This window comes from Podarcis gaigeae (genome assembly GCF_964106915.1).
Source record: "Podarcis gaigeae genome assembly, chromosome: 15".
NCBI lineage: Eukaryota > Metazoa > Chordata > Lepidosauria > Squamata > Lacertidae > Podarcis > Podarcis gaigeae.
The window spans coordinates 2,358,255-2,376,555 of record NC_139692.1 but is presented as its reverse complement, the minus strand read 5'-3'; the positions used below and the strand labels follow the sequence as shown (position 1 = coordinate 2,376,555).

Genomic DNA, 18,301 nt, shown 5'->3' with positions numbered 1-18,301 from the left:
TAGCCGAGGTGGTACTGGCGGGCCAGATCTCAGAGCAGAGGTCCTCTAACTTTTCTTTAGATAATAACTCGTGGCCAGGAATCGACTTCCAATGTGTGATAACAAATTGGAGAGGAGAGTCGGGATCCTTCTGGGATCGGGATGGCTTTCTGGAAGCCTTCCTCCCAGAGTGAGCCCGCTCGTTTTTGGAAGCCTGGGTACCCATAGTATATTTCACGCGTGTCTAGACAAGAAAGAGGAGAGAGGGATAGGGGTCGGTAAAGTTTGGTGAGCCAATAAAGGGCTTGCAGTATAAGAGTGGCCTCTAGTCGCTTGGCAACTTCCTTAGAGAGTTTAAAGAGCTCTAGCTATCCGGTATTATTTCCTTTTCCTATTTCCTTAACCAGTAATCTGGGGTCCCTTTCCACTCTGCCGGTCCCGCCCAATTCCTCATGGGCTATTCCCCCCCTGGCAACCTCCTACCTATCGATCACTCTCAGGAAAAGGGGCCCTACTGAACGCCCGCGCCATGCGGTGCCAGATCGGGTCGTCCCTGGATAGAATTTCGGATCGAAAATCCCCCTTGCTTTCGGAAGCGGGCTTACGGTACACGGGGTACGTAGTCCGACCGGTGCGGCTGGGATTAGGATAGAAAGCAAGACCACTTCCTGCCCCCTAGAAAGGACGCTCGGGAAGATCGGAAAAAGAGCTCCAACCCCTTGCTTTCAACTGGGATGCCCGTTGCGGAGAGTCGGCTATCTTTCAAGTCGGGTCTCTCCGTCTTACCCTTCGGGCTCCCAATTGGTGCGGCTGGCTGGAGAGTTTAGAGAAAGGGATAGAGCTCAGAACCCCCTTTTCGGGTCGAGCGGCGGTCCACGGTCTCTCTCGCTAACTGGACCAAGAGAAAGGTGAGAAGAAGCGATAGAGAGGAGGGCAGAGAATTCGGTTGCCAGGAGAATTCCACCCCCTTTCCCACCAGTGCACTGGATTTCTTTCCTATACTCACGAGTCTTCTGTGTTGATCCGATCCCGGGATCGATGAATAAGCCGGCTGGATCCCTTTTGCTCCCCGGCTGAACTCCTGGGGCTTTCGATTACCGCCCGGAAGATGGCCGGAGGTCCCAGTAGGGTCTTCCCAGGCAAAGTGGCCCGGAGCCGGCTGAAGATCTCGGGGCCCCCGGTCAGCAGCTCGGGAGAACCGCTCAATGCCCCACGTTGGGCGCCAAGCTGTTACGGAAATCTGGGTGCGTATTTACCCTGCCACCCAGCCAATCGGACAGAGTCCGTGGATTCTTGCGGAAGAAAGAAGCTCAGCCGGAGACAGGAGCAAACTGCCGAAGATCCAAGTTTATTGGCCAACAGGTTCAAGACGAGATTGAACCCCGAGAGTGGGGCGACATAAACTTTTAAAAGTTCCCTCCAAGTCCCAGAATACAGTGCACGAAACGTCATGAATTCATTATGGGAGGGTTGGGTTTCACGGATTGCATCATGAATATATTACACACGTCATGAGTGTCTCAGAGAAAAGGTGGGGTTACACTCATTTACATTTGAGACAAGGGAGGGGGAAATATGTAGAGCGAGAAATACACATAGACAATCATTTATCAAGTACCGGTGGTGGCAGGACAAAGGGCCATAGATATGCATCGTCTGCCACCTGGTATTGCCCGGGGAAAGGGTTATGCGAAGCGATCTGACAGGATTAAGAAGTTCCTGTGTACGTGCCTGGCCGCTCCGGGGATTATGGAAGTAGGGATCACATCATGGAGTCCAGAAGGGGCTGAGTTGAATGACACCAAGAGCAAAGAAATCGGAGTTGTGGTTGATTTTATGTGAATTTCCAAAGGTTTCCTATGTGATTCGGTCTATTTGGTATTGGTAATCAAAAGCGGAAACAAAATGGATACATTGTAACAGGAATGGATACATTTTGACAGTTTTACGAGTTCTCCAGTTTCGGATCCATTGTTCTCACAGTGGGGGGCCGTCAACAGCTTGTCAGTAGGTTCAATGAGGCGTGCAAAGCTGCCTGAGCTAGCTCCTGCAGGACGAATGCATGGCTGTGATTGGCCAGGACGCAGCCATAGGAATAAGCGGAGATACAGGAGCGCCCGGTCTACTCGTTCTGAGTATGGAGCGCAAATAGCCATAGGAAAAGATAAGAGAATACATTCATATATTCGAGCTTATTTCGCTCGTGGTAGAAAGGGGCTCTGGGGAAGGTGTGGTGCTTGTGCGACGGTGAGGGGAACTGAGGGTGGGTGAACGGGGATACCCTTGAGGTCATCGCCTCGGTTGTTCAAGGGAGAGGGGCAAAGAAGGTACCCCCCCCCTTTCCGATCCGTATCAACAGCTTTCGAGTATTTTTGCTTTTTTAAAAGATACATTGCATTTTTCTTTTCCTCACTGTTTCTTTCCCTATCAAAACATTTGTGGTGGTTTTATTTCTTTACTCTTGCAATTTGCTTTTCAACTTAAATTGTTTAGAAACTTAGTCTGCCAAAAATGCCTCCGGCCTGCAGCATTCATATTTATGTTATTAGGCTACCCCTATCCACTCACAAAGGGATGCGGGTGGCGCTGTGGGTTAAACCACAGAGCCTAGGCCTTGCTGATCAGAAGGTCGGTGGTTCGAATCCCCGCGACGGGGTGAGCTCCCGTTGCTCGGTCCCTTCTCCTGCCAACCTAGCAGTTCAAAAGCACGTCAAAGTGCAAGTAGATAAATAGGTACCGCTCCGGTGGGAAGGTAAACGGTGTTTCCGTGCACTGCTCTGGTTCGCCAGAAGCGGCTTAGTCTTGCTGGCCACATGACCCGTACAGCAGCTCCCTCGGCCTGTGAAGCGAGATGAGCACCACAACCCCAGAGTTGGTCACGACTGGACCTAATGGTCAGGGGTTCTTTTTATCTACTCACAGCAAGGAAAAGGTTTGCTGTGGAGGACTGGCTTGTCAGTGGTGAGGGGAGAAATTGATGCATGGTGCAAAGAAATCAGTGACTCTGTTTTTACATCTTGCTTTGTGACCTGTGGCACTTACTCCCTCAAAAAGTCACTTGAGGAGGAAGATTTCGTTCCTTGATGTGGCATATTATCTGATAGCTGCTATCCTTGCTTGTTTACATAAGTACTTATTCCTGCTGCTTTTCTCTCCCTCCCCAATCCAGGATTCCGTTCAAGATTGGGCAGCCTAAGAAACAGATTGTACCCAAGACAGTGAGTAAACCAATTCCCCCTTTTTTAGATCCAGTCTTTGATCATATGGCTGATGACTCAAGCCAGCATATTAACTGGTCCCAGTTTTTAATATGTTGTTTGTGTGTGGGGGAGGGGAAAACATGAGTGAGCTGAATTTGCTTCTGTCTTTTCTGTCTTTGACCACCACTCAGTTCCTATGAGTGAGGGGGAGTCTCAATACAGAGTGGATTATTTTGGTATCTGGGATCTGTGCTTTCTCCCCCCCCCCCCCCGGCCGCCTTCCCCCTTTTCTTTACTCTTGTGTGTGTGTTGGGAGGAGGGGCTCTTCTCACTCTGGCATGGTTTTCCTAGGAGATGGCTGAACATGCTTCCTTCCTTCCTTCAGCAATGGCTTGTTTGTTCATCTTTTCTGAGCAGATGGAGAAGGGGGAGTGGTTCGTATTGCTGAATATAACCATTTCCAAAGGAAGGCTTATTGGAGGAAGCTGAAATGCTTAGTGCCCCGGCATGAATTAATTTGGGCTGCAGAGCATTAGCTTTAAAAGGTATTTTAAAACACACTCACAAATGCATTTTCACTTTCTGGCAAGTCTGAATTTCCTGAAGTGCTGTTTTTTGTTAGTTAGTTAGTTAGGTTGGTTGGTTTTTTGCAACTGGCCATAGCATAGCCTTTTCTCAGCAGGATATCTTTTGTGCAATGCAAACTGTTGTGGGTCATGATGGTTATCTCTGAATTAACCTGCATTTACCTGTCTTTAATGCAAGTGTCCCTGAATGCTGGGGTGACAGCGGACACTGGCTTTGTCTCTGTTCTGGCAAGGTAATCCTTTGTACAGACTAGCATTCCTTATCCTTCATCTGTGGAGCATCTACTTAACCATTGACACTAATGCCTTGGGATGCAAAGAAATATTACATGGGTGAAAGTCTCCAAGCTGTTTCTTGAGGCATTTTGGGAGATGGGGTGAGAGAAAGGTAACATGAAGGTTTCGTTGTTACTTCTCCACCAACCCTCATCCTAATGACCTGTTGTGAAAAGACTGTGGTAGCAGGTCTCAGAGTTCCAGAGAGGCAGCTTTTCTGTTCCCACTTTGGATGGAGGAGGGGCCATGGGCACAAGGATGTCCAGCTACAACATACAGTGGTACCTCGGGTTACATACGCTTCAGGTTACAGACTCCGATCACTTAAGAACTTTGCTTCAGGATGAGAACAGAAATTGTGCTCTGGCGGCGCGGCGGCAGCAGCAGGAGGCCCCATCAGCTAAAGTGGTGCTTCAGGTTAAGAACAGTTTCAGGTTAAGTACGGACCTCCGGAACGAATTAAGTACTTAACCCGAAGTGCCACTATATTAATTTGACTATTACATAGAACCGTCTATGCCACCATGGTGCTCTCCACATGTTTTGGGCTACAGCCACAGCTAGGAAGGCACTATGGTGGCAAATGGTGCCATAGAGACAGCAAGGCCCTTTCCACCGGCTTTTCTGAGACAAGCTGCTCAGAAACATCTCAATCAGTTGACATCTCACCTGGTCAGCTTGGAACTATAATGTCCCTGAACCCTTTATCAGCATATCAAGAAACTGGCAACAAGAGAGAAAATTGTGCTCCCGGTGCTTGGATAAAATTATTACAGCAGTTGCATCAGCTAAAATGGGAGGAAATTGTTCAATGCAAAGGCAGCTAGTCCTGCATTGCATAAAACCTGATGCTAGCGAACAGATTTTATGTTTTATGTATCAACAAGTTTGAGCAGCTCAGTGATAACGCACCTGCTTTGCATGCAGGAGCTCACAGGATCAGTTGCTGGCATCTCCTATTAAAAACACCCTATAGTTGATGATATGAAGTTCCCTCTCTGCTTGGGACTACGGAGACCTGCCGCCAAAGCAGACAATGCTGGTCTGGATGGACAAGTGGTTTTGCATGGTCTAAGGCAGTTGTGGGTAACATTTGGTCCTCCAGACGTTTGCTGAACTACAGCTCCTATCATCCCTGGCCATTGACTGTGCTTGCTGGGGCTAATGGGAGGTGCAGTTCATCAATGTCTCGAGGGCCAAACATTCCCCACATCTGATCTAAGGCAACTCCTGATGTATCTTTAACTTCTACTTTCCTTCAGTGCTAAGAGCCAGTTTAATTTGGTTTCTGGCTATGTCACGAGTCAATGGCAGTTGTTCTTTGCAGCCCTCTGTGGGCTGCGAGGAAGTTCAGGCAGGGGAAAGGGAGGATTTATGAGGCCTGAATCCTTGTGATGCTCCTCAGTGGGGTCTGGGGAGTTCACTGCATCCCACAGTGCCACACAATCCTGTGTCTGCCAACTTGAAAGGCAGAGCGGGAGCGACCTGGAGTGTGTCCCTGCCGTGGATGAGCCTCCGTTACCGGCATGATTTGTGGAGGGTTCCTCCTTAATTTGGACAATTGGCTTTAATCAAGACATGCTCCTGGACCAACATATGCTAATAGGCTGCAATTAATCAGCTGCCAAAAGGACTGCGCTTGGCTCTCTGAAGGTATTTGAATGTTTTTCTGAAGCTTGAGAATCTTTACAACAGCTGGGAAAAGGAGGAGGAGGAGCAAGGTGGTGTTTGCTAATGGTTTTCAAATGGTCTTTCCTTTTCTTGTCCTCCGTACACAATGAAAGAGACGTGTGTAGCTGTTGCTTTGTTACTCTGTCTGACACTTTGAAAAAGAGGGGGAAGGCTTTTGATTTATGCTCAATAAGGAATTTAATAAGGTTTTGCTATGGCCCATCCCTCGATCGAGGCTAAATGGATTTTATCTACGACCATTTCTGGACGGGTGTGTTGTCGGAGGAATGCTGGGGGGGGGGGGAATGATCTGTAGCCAAACAGATGCAGAAAAGAGGCTGAATTTGAGAAAGGATCTTGCTCTTAACTGGGTGCCGAGAAAGAACTCCAGAGGGGAATTTAATGACAGAAGCCTGGAAGTGCAGCCTGTGAGTTATTTGGAGCTGTGGCTCGTATGCCAGTCTGTAAACAGTGAAAGGAATGGAATGTGACCTTGTACCATCCAGATAAACACTGCAAGGAACTGAACAATAGAAGAAAGTAATGAACTCTCTCAGCACACCAGGTCTGGAACAAAAAATGTATATGAAGGACTACACATGTGAACTGGATTTTATATTTATAAGACGTAACAGAGGTGTTGTTTGTAAGTAGGAAAAAGCGATCAGCTGGAAGAATTGCAGAGACTGAGCCCCATTTCTGTTTGTGGTGTCGGGTTAAGAATTGCTAATAAAAAAGGGATATTAATAATGTTTCACTGATGTGAATTGTGTAATAGTTCATGCATTTTGAAAAAATAAATAGGAAGTGCAGCTGAACTGAAAGAAAGGCAAGTAGCCTTTTTGCACCCATAATTTAGGTTCCAGGAGCCATGAGTGGGGTATAAATACATCATCATCATCATTTGTTTGTTTGTTGCTGTTGTTATCCCAGTTTCTAACACTGCTGACAGCTGGTCACCCAACCTCTGTTTCCATACCCTTTATCATCTTGGTCACTCTCCTCTGCACATATTCCAGCTTGTCAATATCCTTCTTAAACTGTGGTGCCAGAACTGGACACAGTACTCCACAATAATATTTTGGGGGACTTACTGAAATCAAGATACACTACATCCACAGCATTGTCCTAATCCACCAACCTTGTAATTTAAGAAAAAGAAGCAGCAGTAGCAGCAATATAATTCTGCCATGAATTGTTGCCTGAGTCCTATTTCTGAGTCCACTTATTTCTGTAATGCAGCATTGATTTGTAGAACTCACTCTCACAAGACATGGTGATGGCCAGCTGTTTAGATGCCTTAATAAAGGATTTGAACAGTTTTATGGAAGGTAAGCCCATCCATGAGTATGAAAGCTACATGGAACCTCCATGACAAAACAGTGTACCTTTTGACCTTTGGGCACTGATGTGGTGGTGAGCTAGTGAGCATCCAGGGATGTCTGACTGGCTTCTGTTGAAAATGAAATGGTGGAGTAGATGGACCTTTGCTGTAATCCAGAAAAGTTATTTTTATGCTCTTTAATCATAACAAGAACTCATCTCTTCAGAGGCAAAGAAGTGTCAGGAAAGCACATGCTTTTCAGATACCTTTTCACAATCTAAAACCAACTATAAAATGGCATCTGTTTGCTTTGTGGCTTTGCTACTTAGATCTCCTAGTTTTCCTGTCTATTGTGGACTGAAGTAAGTGTCGGGATCTCCGCTCGGCCAAGCTGATAAAGCTCATCTTCCTCAGGCCAAGTCCTTCGGAATCGCCTCCAACGTGATTCTCCAGCAGAGAATCAAAGCAGCACACGGAAGTGATGAGATTTATGGCTACATTGCAAAGCTTTATTTTCTAAGCTAGGCAGACAGAAAAGAAATCATCCTCTCTCTATGAAAGCAGAGAGGAACCGAACAACAAAGGAACAGGAAACCAGTACGTCACATCCGTCTCCCGTCTCCCGTGAGACTTCCAACAGTATGGAATGTAAACAGAGTCTTGTGACTCCAAAGCACTGCTCAGTGGCAAACAGAAACTAACAAGAAGGCCATCTGTGCAGGCTTTCTGGGAACTGCGGTGGTAGGCTGGAATATCAGTTTTACTGTGCTTTCACATTCCAGATGTTGGCCTCCGGAGAATGTTTCAGGAAGTGGGAAGGTGAGGCATCTCTGGATCTGAATCCACTGTTGATCAGAGGGAAAAGTGGATTGTTGGAGAGGCTTTCCCACTTGCAAATGTAGATCAGAAACACATGCACATTTAGGCAGCTGTGGGGTTGCTAAAGGAGTCTAGCTGCCAAATGAACTGTCCAGAGCAATCTGACTTCTAGTGTGGGGAGAATGAGAGACTTGGCTCACCAGGCTTCTTCAGGTTGGTGAGGAGAACCCCTTCTGATACAAATATGGTTTTGTAGCAGTTGTTTTAGAAGATGATTGTATTCATCTGCAGGAGATGTTAGTCATACTTCAGTGCTTGCTGCCAGGAAGGGCAAAGTGTCAACAGTAGTTCAGTACTTCATGGTCAGAGTAAACTCCAATACTATACAATATACTGGGCAGTGACGTGAATTGATTTGATTTCTAGCCCTTCAGATGCACCACAGTGTTGCATTCACCTTAACCTGGCCAAATCCAATTCCAGACAGACTAATCTCTTCTTCCTCTGAATAGAGCGGCTGTCACTTAGGCAGAGCAGGGCTCTCAGTGCCACTGTGCTGTGCTGCCTTGTCATGAATCAGTCTGTTGGGAGTGAATTTGGTGTGCATCTTTACCTGTGGAGTCTCAATGGGAAGCATCTGAGCATTTGTTTTGTAAACACTCCTGGAAGCACCTTCCTCTGCAGTGCTTTCCCAACTGTGTTCTGGGGGCACCCTGGTGTTCCTGGGAAGCTTATCAAGAGTTTCTTACAATGAAAAGATCAGTCTGAAAGACAGCTTGCAAATCTCTACTTAACTGCCCCTGCAATGCATAGCTGTGGGAGAGCTCTGGCTATGTTCAGGTGTATGCAGGGCAATAATGAGGTCACATAGGCCTGATCGGCACTGCACATTACCCAGACATTCCTGGAACTTGCCTTGGAATATGGATATGGTTCCCTGCAGATGAGAAGTTCAGAAAACAGCTGTTCTTATGTGTCACATACAATGTTATCGGTGGAAAGTCTTCAGACCGCATTATTTTCCATTGGAAAAAATTATTACGAGCAGTGCATTGTTCCATAAAATTAGTATGAAGAAATGATGAACATGGTAAGAGTCAAATTAGACCAATAAAAATGGATACAGTAACAGCCAAATCTGAACTTTATGTGTATAGGCATACTAACATGCTAAACCTAGCATGTTAAATGTTAATAATGCAACTGCCTTGCTTTGAAAAGCTTGTCTGGGTCTGGCCAGTTATCTGGGAGACCTTCCAGGGGCCACGCCTGAGAGCCAGTGCAGTGCAGTGATGACCCAAGGACCTGGGAGGTCAGTGTCAAAGTCACATCTCAGCCATGAAGCTTACTGGATGACCCTGGGCCATTTTCTGACTCTTAGCCTAACCTACCTCACAGGGTTGGTATGAGGATGAAATAGGGAGGAGGAGAACTATGAGGGCCACCTTCAGCGCACTGTTGTAAAGATGGAGTATGGAAATTAATAATAATAAAAAGTATACTCCCTTGGATTCCACAATGGAAGAAAAGTACACTATAATTGTAAGACATTCCCATTACAATCTAAACAGTGTAAGAAAAGTATAAGCTCTATCTGGTTGCTGTAGTCCTAATTTACAGTTTTAAATTGCAAACATTGCAGTAAAATTCACAAGTATTACAGTAAAGATAAAGTCCAAGTAAAGCTCTGAATTAGTTTTAAATGTTATCTTCAAACAACAGCAAGTGCACATTTTTTGTCATTTAGGTTCAACTGCTTTTGACATTTAGGGAAAAGTCTTTTTCAGATATTTATACAGCATATAAAATTATTACAGCATTTAAAAAATGTTTGTTCACTAAATACAAGTCTGGTGTGACAAATCAATGGCTACCATTATGCTTCTTGGCAAACTTAAAAGTGCTGCTTTTTTTGTAACCCAAGGGCTGCCTTCTTCCATTTGCCTTCCAAAGGTCCTCATCATAGCATCATAGGGTTGGAAGGGACCCTGCGGATCATCTAGTTCAACCTGAATAGGCAGCTATCCCATACGGGGATTGAACCTTGGCACTATCAGCCAGAAGTTAGAGGAACGTCATCTGGAGAGAGAAAATTTTACATGGTGGCATTCTGCCTTTGAAGTCCCCTTCCAGACTCTCTGATTAGTAGAGTCACTCTTATTGTTTTAGACAACTAGTAAAACACATTTTGTTTGCTGTGCTCTTATCACCAGTCCGTCAACCTACTAACTTTATTATTTTGCTGCTGCTGCTGCTGCTGTCTTCATTTGCACCATTTTTTTCTGGATTTCAGTTATTCTACTGAATAATTCTACTGCCTTGGGTACTTACGCAGAAAGGCGGGATAAAAAAAATGTTTTAAATAAATTAATGAGGATATCTCTGTAGGAACCTTCAAACATCATTCTAGCTTTCCCCCAGTTTTAGGCATGCTAATTCAATTTGCTCTTGGTCAGAAGCTAAGTGGCACCTAATTGCAGACAGTTTGCATGGCAGATGCCGGAAATCCAGGTACGGAAGGCCACATGTGGGAAGTGGCAATGTTGGCACAACAAATCCAGCACCACATCTTAATTTGCACTGTATTGTGCACTGAAATGCAGAAGTGGGAGTCCGGGAACCTCCTGTGCGGACATGCCTGAACAGCAGCTTGGATGGGATTATAACTCTATTTCAAGCTGCATTGCAGGGCCAGCTACATGAAAGGCATCTAACTCACCCTGTGGTGATGTCATGCTCTTCAGTGGGGACTGGGTTATTGGAGTCGGCAGATGCTTGAAAAGGAAGGAGCTGCTTACTCCTCCACTTTGTGCCAAAAGACCTTTATGCCTGGGGAAGAGCCTCCCACCTGCTGCCAGGTGGGTTTTGCAGAAATGGTCCCCATTCTCTGAGCCTTGACAAGGAAGTGAGGGAATCCTGCATTGAAAAACACCCTTCAAATGGAAGAAAGAAAGATTCTGTGTAGTTTATGCCAGAATAAGAGAGGCAGCAGGGCCACAGATCCAGGAGCTGATGTAGAGTAAGAGTTTATAAGAAGCAGGAGTGAGCTAACCAATTTGTGCACTGGGATCTCACTCCAGATTGTTGCCACTACTTGTGTAGGTCCAGACAGAAGCATGCACGCACACGCCTGAAACTTCTTAAAGCAGAAGTTGCTGTCTAAGCCAACCACCCAGTCTCCTAAATAAGTAGATTAGCTCTGGTCGTCCATCCTTGACACTGACGGCTCAGTGCTTGTCTGAAGAGTTGCCTGCCTGCAGAGGCCTCCTTCAGGCCAGCAGAGTTAGCCTGCTTGTTCTCAACTCCCCTCTCCATGCACTGGGTGCCTAAACATTTTAGTTTAGAGAAAAGGCGAGTAAGAGGTGACGTGTTAGAAGTGTGTAAAATGATTCATGACATGAAGAAATTCGAAAGAGAAAGGGGTCTCCCTCTCTCTCTCTCTCTCTCTCTCTCTCTCTCTCTCTCTCTCTCATAACACTAGGACTCATGAGCATCCAATGAAGCTGAGTGTTGGAAGATTCAGGACAGATAAAGGACAGTCCTTCTTCACGGAATACATAGTTAAACTGTGGAACTCCCTCGCACAGGAGACAGTGATGGCCACCAACTTGGATGGCTTTGAAAGAGGATTATACAAATTTATGGAGGAGGAAAGGGCTGTCAATGGCTGCCAGCCAAGACGGCTCTGCTCTGCCTCCACAATGGAAGGCAGCAGTGTTTCCGAAAACCAGTTGCTGGAAACCACAGAAAGGCAGAGTGTTTTTGTGCTCAAATCCCACTTGCTGGTTTCCTACAGGCAACTTTTCAGCCATTGTGAGAACAGGATGCTGGACTAGATTACGGTTACCAGGCGTCCCCGGTTCCCAGAGACAGTCCCCGGATTCACCAATCTGTCCCTGGAATGTCCCCGGATTTTAATTAATGTCCTTGGATTTATGCCTGGGGCCTCCCAGTGAGGCAACATGGTGGGCGCCATGGCAGTGAGCAGCACCAGAGGTCCCGGCCATGTCAAAGTTCCAGCCAGCCAATCTGCTGGCAGGGGGCGGGGCTGTTTAAACTTCCTCAATCAACACTCGCCCCGAACTCGCGCAGAGCTGCCCACAGCAGAAGAGCCCGCGGCTCTGCGCGCCCGAGTTGGGGGGGAGCGAGGTGCTGAGGTGGTGAAGAAGAGGAGGAGAAGCATAGAAAAGAGCTGTGCTGCATTGCGACACAGAGAGGGAGAGATGGAGCACAGCGACGCCTTCTCCTCACGGGAACAAAGAGGCGCGATAGCGAGGGCTGGGGGGGAAACGGGGGGAGGTGGGCTGGCTCCTTTGCTTTCTCTCCTTCCTCTCCCTCCAACAGCCACTGCGGAGATGGTGAGTTTAACGGGGGGTGAGGAAGGCGCTGAGGCGCCCCTTGTCCCCGGTGCCACGCTGCCCTCCCGCGGGGGGTGGGGGTTGAAACATTCTCGGGAGATGGAGCCTCCCTCCCTCCCTCTGCGCCTCCTTCGACACCAGCAGCCTCTCTTGTGAGGAGGGCTGTGTGCGAGTTCACTGTTTGTCCACCTCTGGTAATGAGACACCTCCGCCGCCAGCTGAATCTCCATAGAGACTGCACTCGCCCTCCAGGGGTCTCCTGGTTATGGGAAGCCTTGTGTGTGTGTGTTTTAATGCGTGTTTTCCCAAGACCAGCAAGCGCCTTTGCTTGATCCCTCTCCCCTACCACCACCAACCTCTTTTTTTGGGCTTTTGTGTGTTTGTAGATGGGCTTCTCCGCCTGCCTTGTGTCATGGTTTGCGCCCGACAACTTTGGGGTCCCCCCCCCTAATAAAATGTCAAGAACTCCAGGCAACCCTTTCCTAAAATAATAAAGCATGAATTTTTTAAAAAAACTTTTAAAGTCCCCGGATTCCTTGAAAACAGTCTGGTAACCATAGACTAGCTGGGCCATTGGCCTGATCCAGCAGCTCTTCTTATATTCTTATGTCTTTTATTTATGACCTGTGTGTATATACTTCATGAAGCAAGGTGCCCAGGATTATCTAGACCAGGGGTCGGCAAGGTTTACCTCGCCTGAGCCGCTTCACTCCAGCAAAGATCCTTCTGTGGGCCGGATTTCCCACAGCGTCTGCCTCTGCGGAAATGCGATTTCCGGTGCCTGCAAATGCACAGATGCGATTTCCGGCGCCGCGGAAGCGAGTCCCCGCGCCGGTTTAGCACAGTGCGTGGGGACTCGCCAAGAGGGCAGCTTGGCTTGGGGGCAGCTTGGGGGCCGGTTAAACGACCCCCGTGGGCCGCAGGTTGCCTACCCTTGATCTAGAATTTCCATCTAAGCACTAAGCAGACCTGACCTGTTTTACTTCAGCAAAGTTGATGCATCATATGCCTTCAAACTGTGCTCTTTGGCAAAACTCCAGACTGTTTTCCTTAAGTAGAGAAAACATTTATTCATGGAAAAGAGAAGTGAACAGAACATCAGGTGTATAGGAAATGAAACACACAAAATAGCATGGTCTCTCCAGTGCTGTCTGCTTCGTCATCCAAGGCAATAGAACAGGACATAAAGTCAAAACCACATTCTCTTTTATGAGAGAACTCTAAGTCCAGGTAAAACTGTGGGCAGCTGGTTACATGTCAAATTGGGTAAACAGCTCAGAGCTGAACTGTGGGGAAGGAAGAGGGCTACTTTTCTAAGTATTCTTGCATGTATTCTAAGATACATGCATTTTCTAAGATACATGGAAATACTACTAGGAGCCAGCACAGATTATCAGACTGGAAAAGAAAGAATAAAAAAATAATCTGATATGCATCTGAGCAGCCGGTCAGTAGACTCTTACCTAAATGCCTTACATTAAAAAGAGGAAAAGACAGAAATCCTGTTCCCTCATGAGTTTTGAATTGACCGTTTGTAAAAATAGAAAACATTAAGTCTTTGGACAACACCATACAAATCATTGTGAATCCAGAGAATCCACTATTGGGTCTGTTTGGGAACAGCTTCTTGTAAGAATAGAAGAGACCAAGTGTTTGTCTGGTCCATCATCTGGTTCCCGCAATCGCCCGCCAGACACCGAGGGAGGCCACACCAGGGCATGGAGTCAAAAACCCTCTCCCATTGCCCCTGCCTGCCACAAACTGTCATTTAGTAGCTTACAGGCTCTGAAAATGTGGGTTCTGTTTAGCTATCATAACTTGTAGTAATTGATAGCCTTATTTCTTCAAAAGTAGTGGCCATTGCCACATCCTGTAGTCAGTGACTTCCATATGTTAACCATGCATTGTTTAAAGAAGTTGTTCTGTTGGTGCTAAACAGACTGACTATCAATTTAACAGAATGACTTTGGTTTTTAGCATTATGAGAGAGGGGCAAAACCTACTTTGTCAGCACTGTGCATAAATGTACAAACTTCTAACACATAAGCAGTTGTCTGTTTTTTTTAATTTAAAATCCCCAGATGTGTAGTAGCCCTTATGAGTTAAAGAGGGTGGTTTTTTTAAAACCAGAACACGAGGAAATGGCGCTCCAGTACCTTTTTTGACCCCTGCTCTGCACTGCTGCCAACTTGCGCCGCCCCCTTGCCATGAGCTACTTCTTGGTCTTTGGCTATTTCCTGTGGCAGATATTATACAAGGAAGGAAGGGCCTGACATCCCTTCACAGACCATGACAACCATTAGCCAATCAGTGCTTCGTACGGGTGTTCCTGGGGCCAGGGGCACAAAGGCATTGGCAAGATGTTTCTTTGTTGGCATGGTGTGACATGCAACACATGTGCGGGGCAGAGTAGCTTGTGGTATCAGGTATCAAACTTTATTTAGATCACAGACCAGCATAAGATAAAACATATGGATAAACTGAACCCATAAGACTTCGAACAGGTAAGGGATAAAAACTAGTAATTAAAAGGTGATTATATCCTACATATTTAAAAAGATAGAAACAAGGACAAACGAGGGAACGTGAAGGAGCACGGGTCTTGCATTTTGGGCCTAGTTTGTGGCGCAAACCATCCTTTGACGATATCCATCATGGCAGCGCAAAATCTAGCAACTGAGTTTTCATCTTGAAGTAGTAGAGAGGTATAAAGTTGATCTGTGCAACCTGGAAATTTATGTAGCATAGGCAAGATGAACCTAGTTCGTATATCTGTATAGCACTGGCAGTGAAAAGAGGCATGTTCTGTTGTTTCCAGGTGCCCAGAGCCACAGAGGCATTTCCTCTCCTCGTATGGTGTCTTCTTAAAGCGGCTTCCTGGATGGCTGAAGGGGGGGCCTGGCAGTGGGCCAGAGGGAAAGCCCTTCGCTCTTTTGGAATTTCAAGGTTGGCTATATATGGCATCTGGAAGGTGAGGTGCCTTCTTGTTTCACTGATTAAAAATTTCAGGGACCTGGCTAGATCTGCTTGGCATTCTGTATCTTCCAGGTGCTGTTTGATGGAGGTTTTTTTGGCTTGTTCATACCCCATGTCGGGTAGGGTGAAGCCCAGAGTTGTCATTACGTTTATCACTGCACATTTCCATGTCATTTGGAAATCATCCTTAAGAGAATCCAATTTCGCGACATAAGGTAGCATTGGAGATGTATTTAAGCACTCGTAGGGCTGAATTTAGATTGTACTAGTTCTAAAGTAGGAAATCTAATGTAGGAATAACCACTGAGCCGGTAAGATACAATCTAAATCAAATCCCTTATGAATACACAGTGGAAGTGAGGAACAGGTTTAAGGATTTAGATTTGGTGGACAGAGTGCCTGAAGAAATATGGATGGAGGCTCGTAACATTATACAGGAGGCAGCAACAAAAACCATCCCAATGAAAAGGAAATGCAAGAAAGCAAAGTGGCTGTCCAACGAGGCCTTACAAATAGTGGGAGAGAGAAGGCAAGCAAAATGCGAGGGAGATGGTGAAAGATACAGGAAATTGAATGCAGATTTCCAAAAATAGCAAGGAGAGACAAGAAGGCCTTCTTAAACGAGCAATGCAAAGAAATAGAGGAAAACAACAGAATGGGAAGAATCAGAGATCTGTTCAAGAAAATTTGAGATATGAAAGGAACATTTCGTACAAAGATTACCATAATAAAGGACAAAAGTGGTAAGGACCTAACAGAAGCAGAAGACAGCAAGAAGAGGTGGCAAGAATACACAGAGGAATTATACCAGAAAGATATGGATGTCTCGTATACCCCAGGTGGTGTTGTTGCTGACCTTGAGCCAGACATCCTGGAGAGTGAAGTCAAGTGGGCCTTAGAAAGCACTGCTAATAACAAGGCTAGTGGAAGTGATGACATTCCAGCTGAACTATTTAAAATTTTTAAAAGATGATGCTGTTAAGGTGCTACACTCAATATGCCAGCAAGTTTGGAAAACTCAGCAGTGGCCAGAGGATTGGAGAAGATCAGTCTACATCCCAATCCCAAAGAAGGGAAGTGCCAAAGAATGCTCCAACTACCGCACAATTGCACTCATTTCACACGCTAGCAAGGTTATGCTTAAAATTCTACATGGAAGGCTCAAGCAGTATGTGGACTGAGAACTCCCAGAAGTGCAAGCTGGATTTCGAAGGGGCAGAGGAACCAGAGACCAAATTGCAAACATGCGCTGGATTATGGAGAAAGCTACAGAGTTCCAGAAAGACATCTACTTCTGCTTCATTGACTATGCAAAAGCCTTTGACTGTGTCGACCACAGCAAACTATGGCAAGTTCTTAAAGAAATGGGAGTGCCTGATCACCTCATCTGTCTCCTGAGAAATCTCTATGTGGGACAAGAAGCAACAGTTAGGACTGGATATGGAACAACTGATTGGTTCAAAATTGGGACAGGAGTACGACAAGGCTGTATTTTGTCTCCCTGCTTATTTAACTTATATGCAGAATTCATCATGCGAAAGGCTGGGCTGCATGAATCCCTAGCAGGAATTAAGATTGCTGGAAGAAATATCAACAACCTCAGAAATGCAGATGACACAACCTTGATGGCAGAAAGTGAAGAGGAATTAAAGAACCTTTTAATGAGGGTGAAAGAGGAGAGCGCAAAATATGGTTTGAAGCTCAACATCAAAAAAGCGAAGATCATGGCCACTGGTCCCATCATCTCCTGGCAAATAGAAGGGGAAGAAATGGAGGTAGTGAGCGATTTTACTTTCTTGGGCTCCATGATCACTGCAGATGGTGACAGCAGCCAGATGGTGACAGCAGCCGCGAAATTAAAAGACACCTGCTTCTTGGGAGAAAAGCAATGACACACCTAGACAGCATCTTAAAAAGCAGAGACATTACCTTGCCAACCAAGGTCCGTATAGTTAAAGCTATGGTTTTCCCAGAAGTGATGTATGGAAGTGAGAGCTGGACCATAAAGAAGGCTGATTTCCAAAGAATTGATGCTTTTGAATTATGGTGCTGGAGGAGACTCTTGAGAGTCCCATAGACTGCAAGAAGTCCAAACTAGCCATTCTTAAGGAAATCAGCCCTGAGTGCTCACTGGAAGGACAGATCCTGAAGCTGAAACTCCAATACTTTGGCCACCTCATGAGAAGAGAAGACTCCCTGGAAAAGATCCTGATGTTGGGAAAGATGGAGGGCACAAGGAGAAGGGGACGACAGAGGACGAGATGGTTGGATAGTGTCTTCGAAGCTACAAACATGAGTTTGACCAAACTCTGGGAGGCAGTGGAATACAGGAGTGCCTGGCATGCTCTGGTCCATGGGGTCACGAAGAGTCGGACACGACTAAATGACAACAAGTTCTAATGGTGCACAATTGAGCACCATATACAAGCAATGTGCAATAGATTTGGGCTCAAACTGTTTGAGGGCTGCAGGTATATATTGTCCGCCTTTAGTGCTAAAGTACCTGAGCATAGAATTTATCCTTCTCTGGGCATTCCCTGCAACATAATCCCCTTGGGCTTTTCTGCTTCCCGAGGAATGAAGGGTTATACACAAATATTTTAAGCAGGTGACCTGATCAATGTTATGGCCATTGATGTACCATGAGCAAGGTTTGGGCCTTTTGGCAAAGACCATGATTTTGGTTTTCTTGTAATTTAGTTCTAGTTTGCTCTCCTTGCACTATGCTGCCAGTGTTTTTATGGCTCTTTTAAGGCTTGTAGGAGTTCTTGAGAGGATTGCTGTGGAACCTTGGGTTATGTACCGTCCTCCTTACGAACACTTCGGGTAACGAGCTCCACTAACCTGGAAGTAGATGCAAACTTTGCCCCGGGATGCGAGAGGAAGTTGTGTGGTGCGGCAGCAGTGGGAGCCTCATTAGCGAAAGCGTGCCTCATGTTAAGAACGGATCTCCAGAACGAATTAAGTTCATAACCGGAGGTACCACTGTAAAGCAGTACCGGGATAAGAGTAGCTTGTGAGACCAGGTGCTGTGTTGACAGGGCTGCAACCATCCCCGGCCTCGAGTGGGGGCTTGAACTTGGACGTGCCCTGCATCCACTTAGTTCTTTT

At 46.2% G+C, this 18,301-nt stretch overlaps 1 protein-coding gene across 5 annotated transcripts in view; it reads left to right on the top strand.

Annotated features, from left to right (window-relative positions):
* BIN3 (bridging integrator 3) overlaps positions 1-18,301 on the top strand; it is a 143,185-nt gene that overhangs the window by 53,728 nt on the left and 71,156 nt on the right. For 4 of the 5 annotated variants that reach the window (XM_083713805.1, XM_083713809.1, XM_083713807.1 and 1 more), the window contains one exon: positions 3,149-3,197. The exons of the other annotated variant lie outside the window; for it this stretch is intronic. In XM_083713805.1, coding sequence (XP_083569931.1) covers positions 3,149-3,197 — 49 coding nt within the window. The remainder of the gene's footprint in view (positions 1-3,148; positions 3,198-18,301) is intronic. 5 annotated transcript variants of the gene reach the window in all.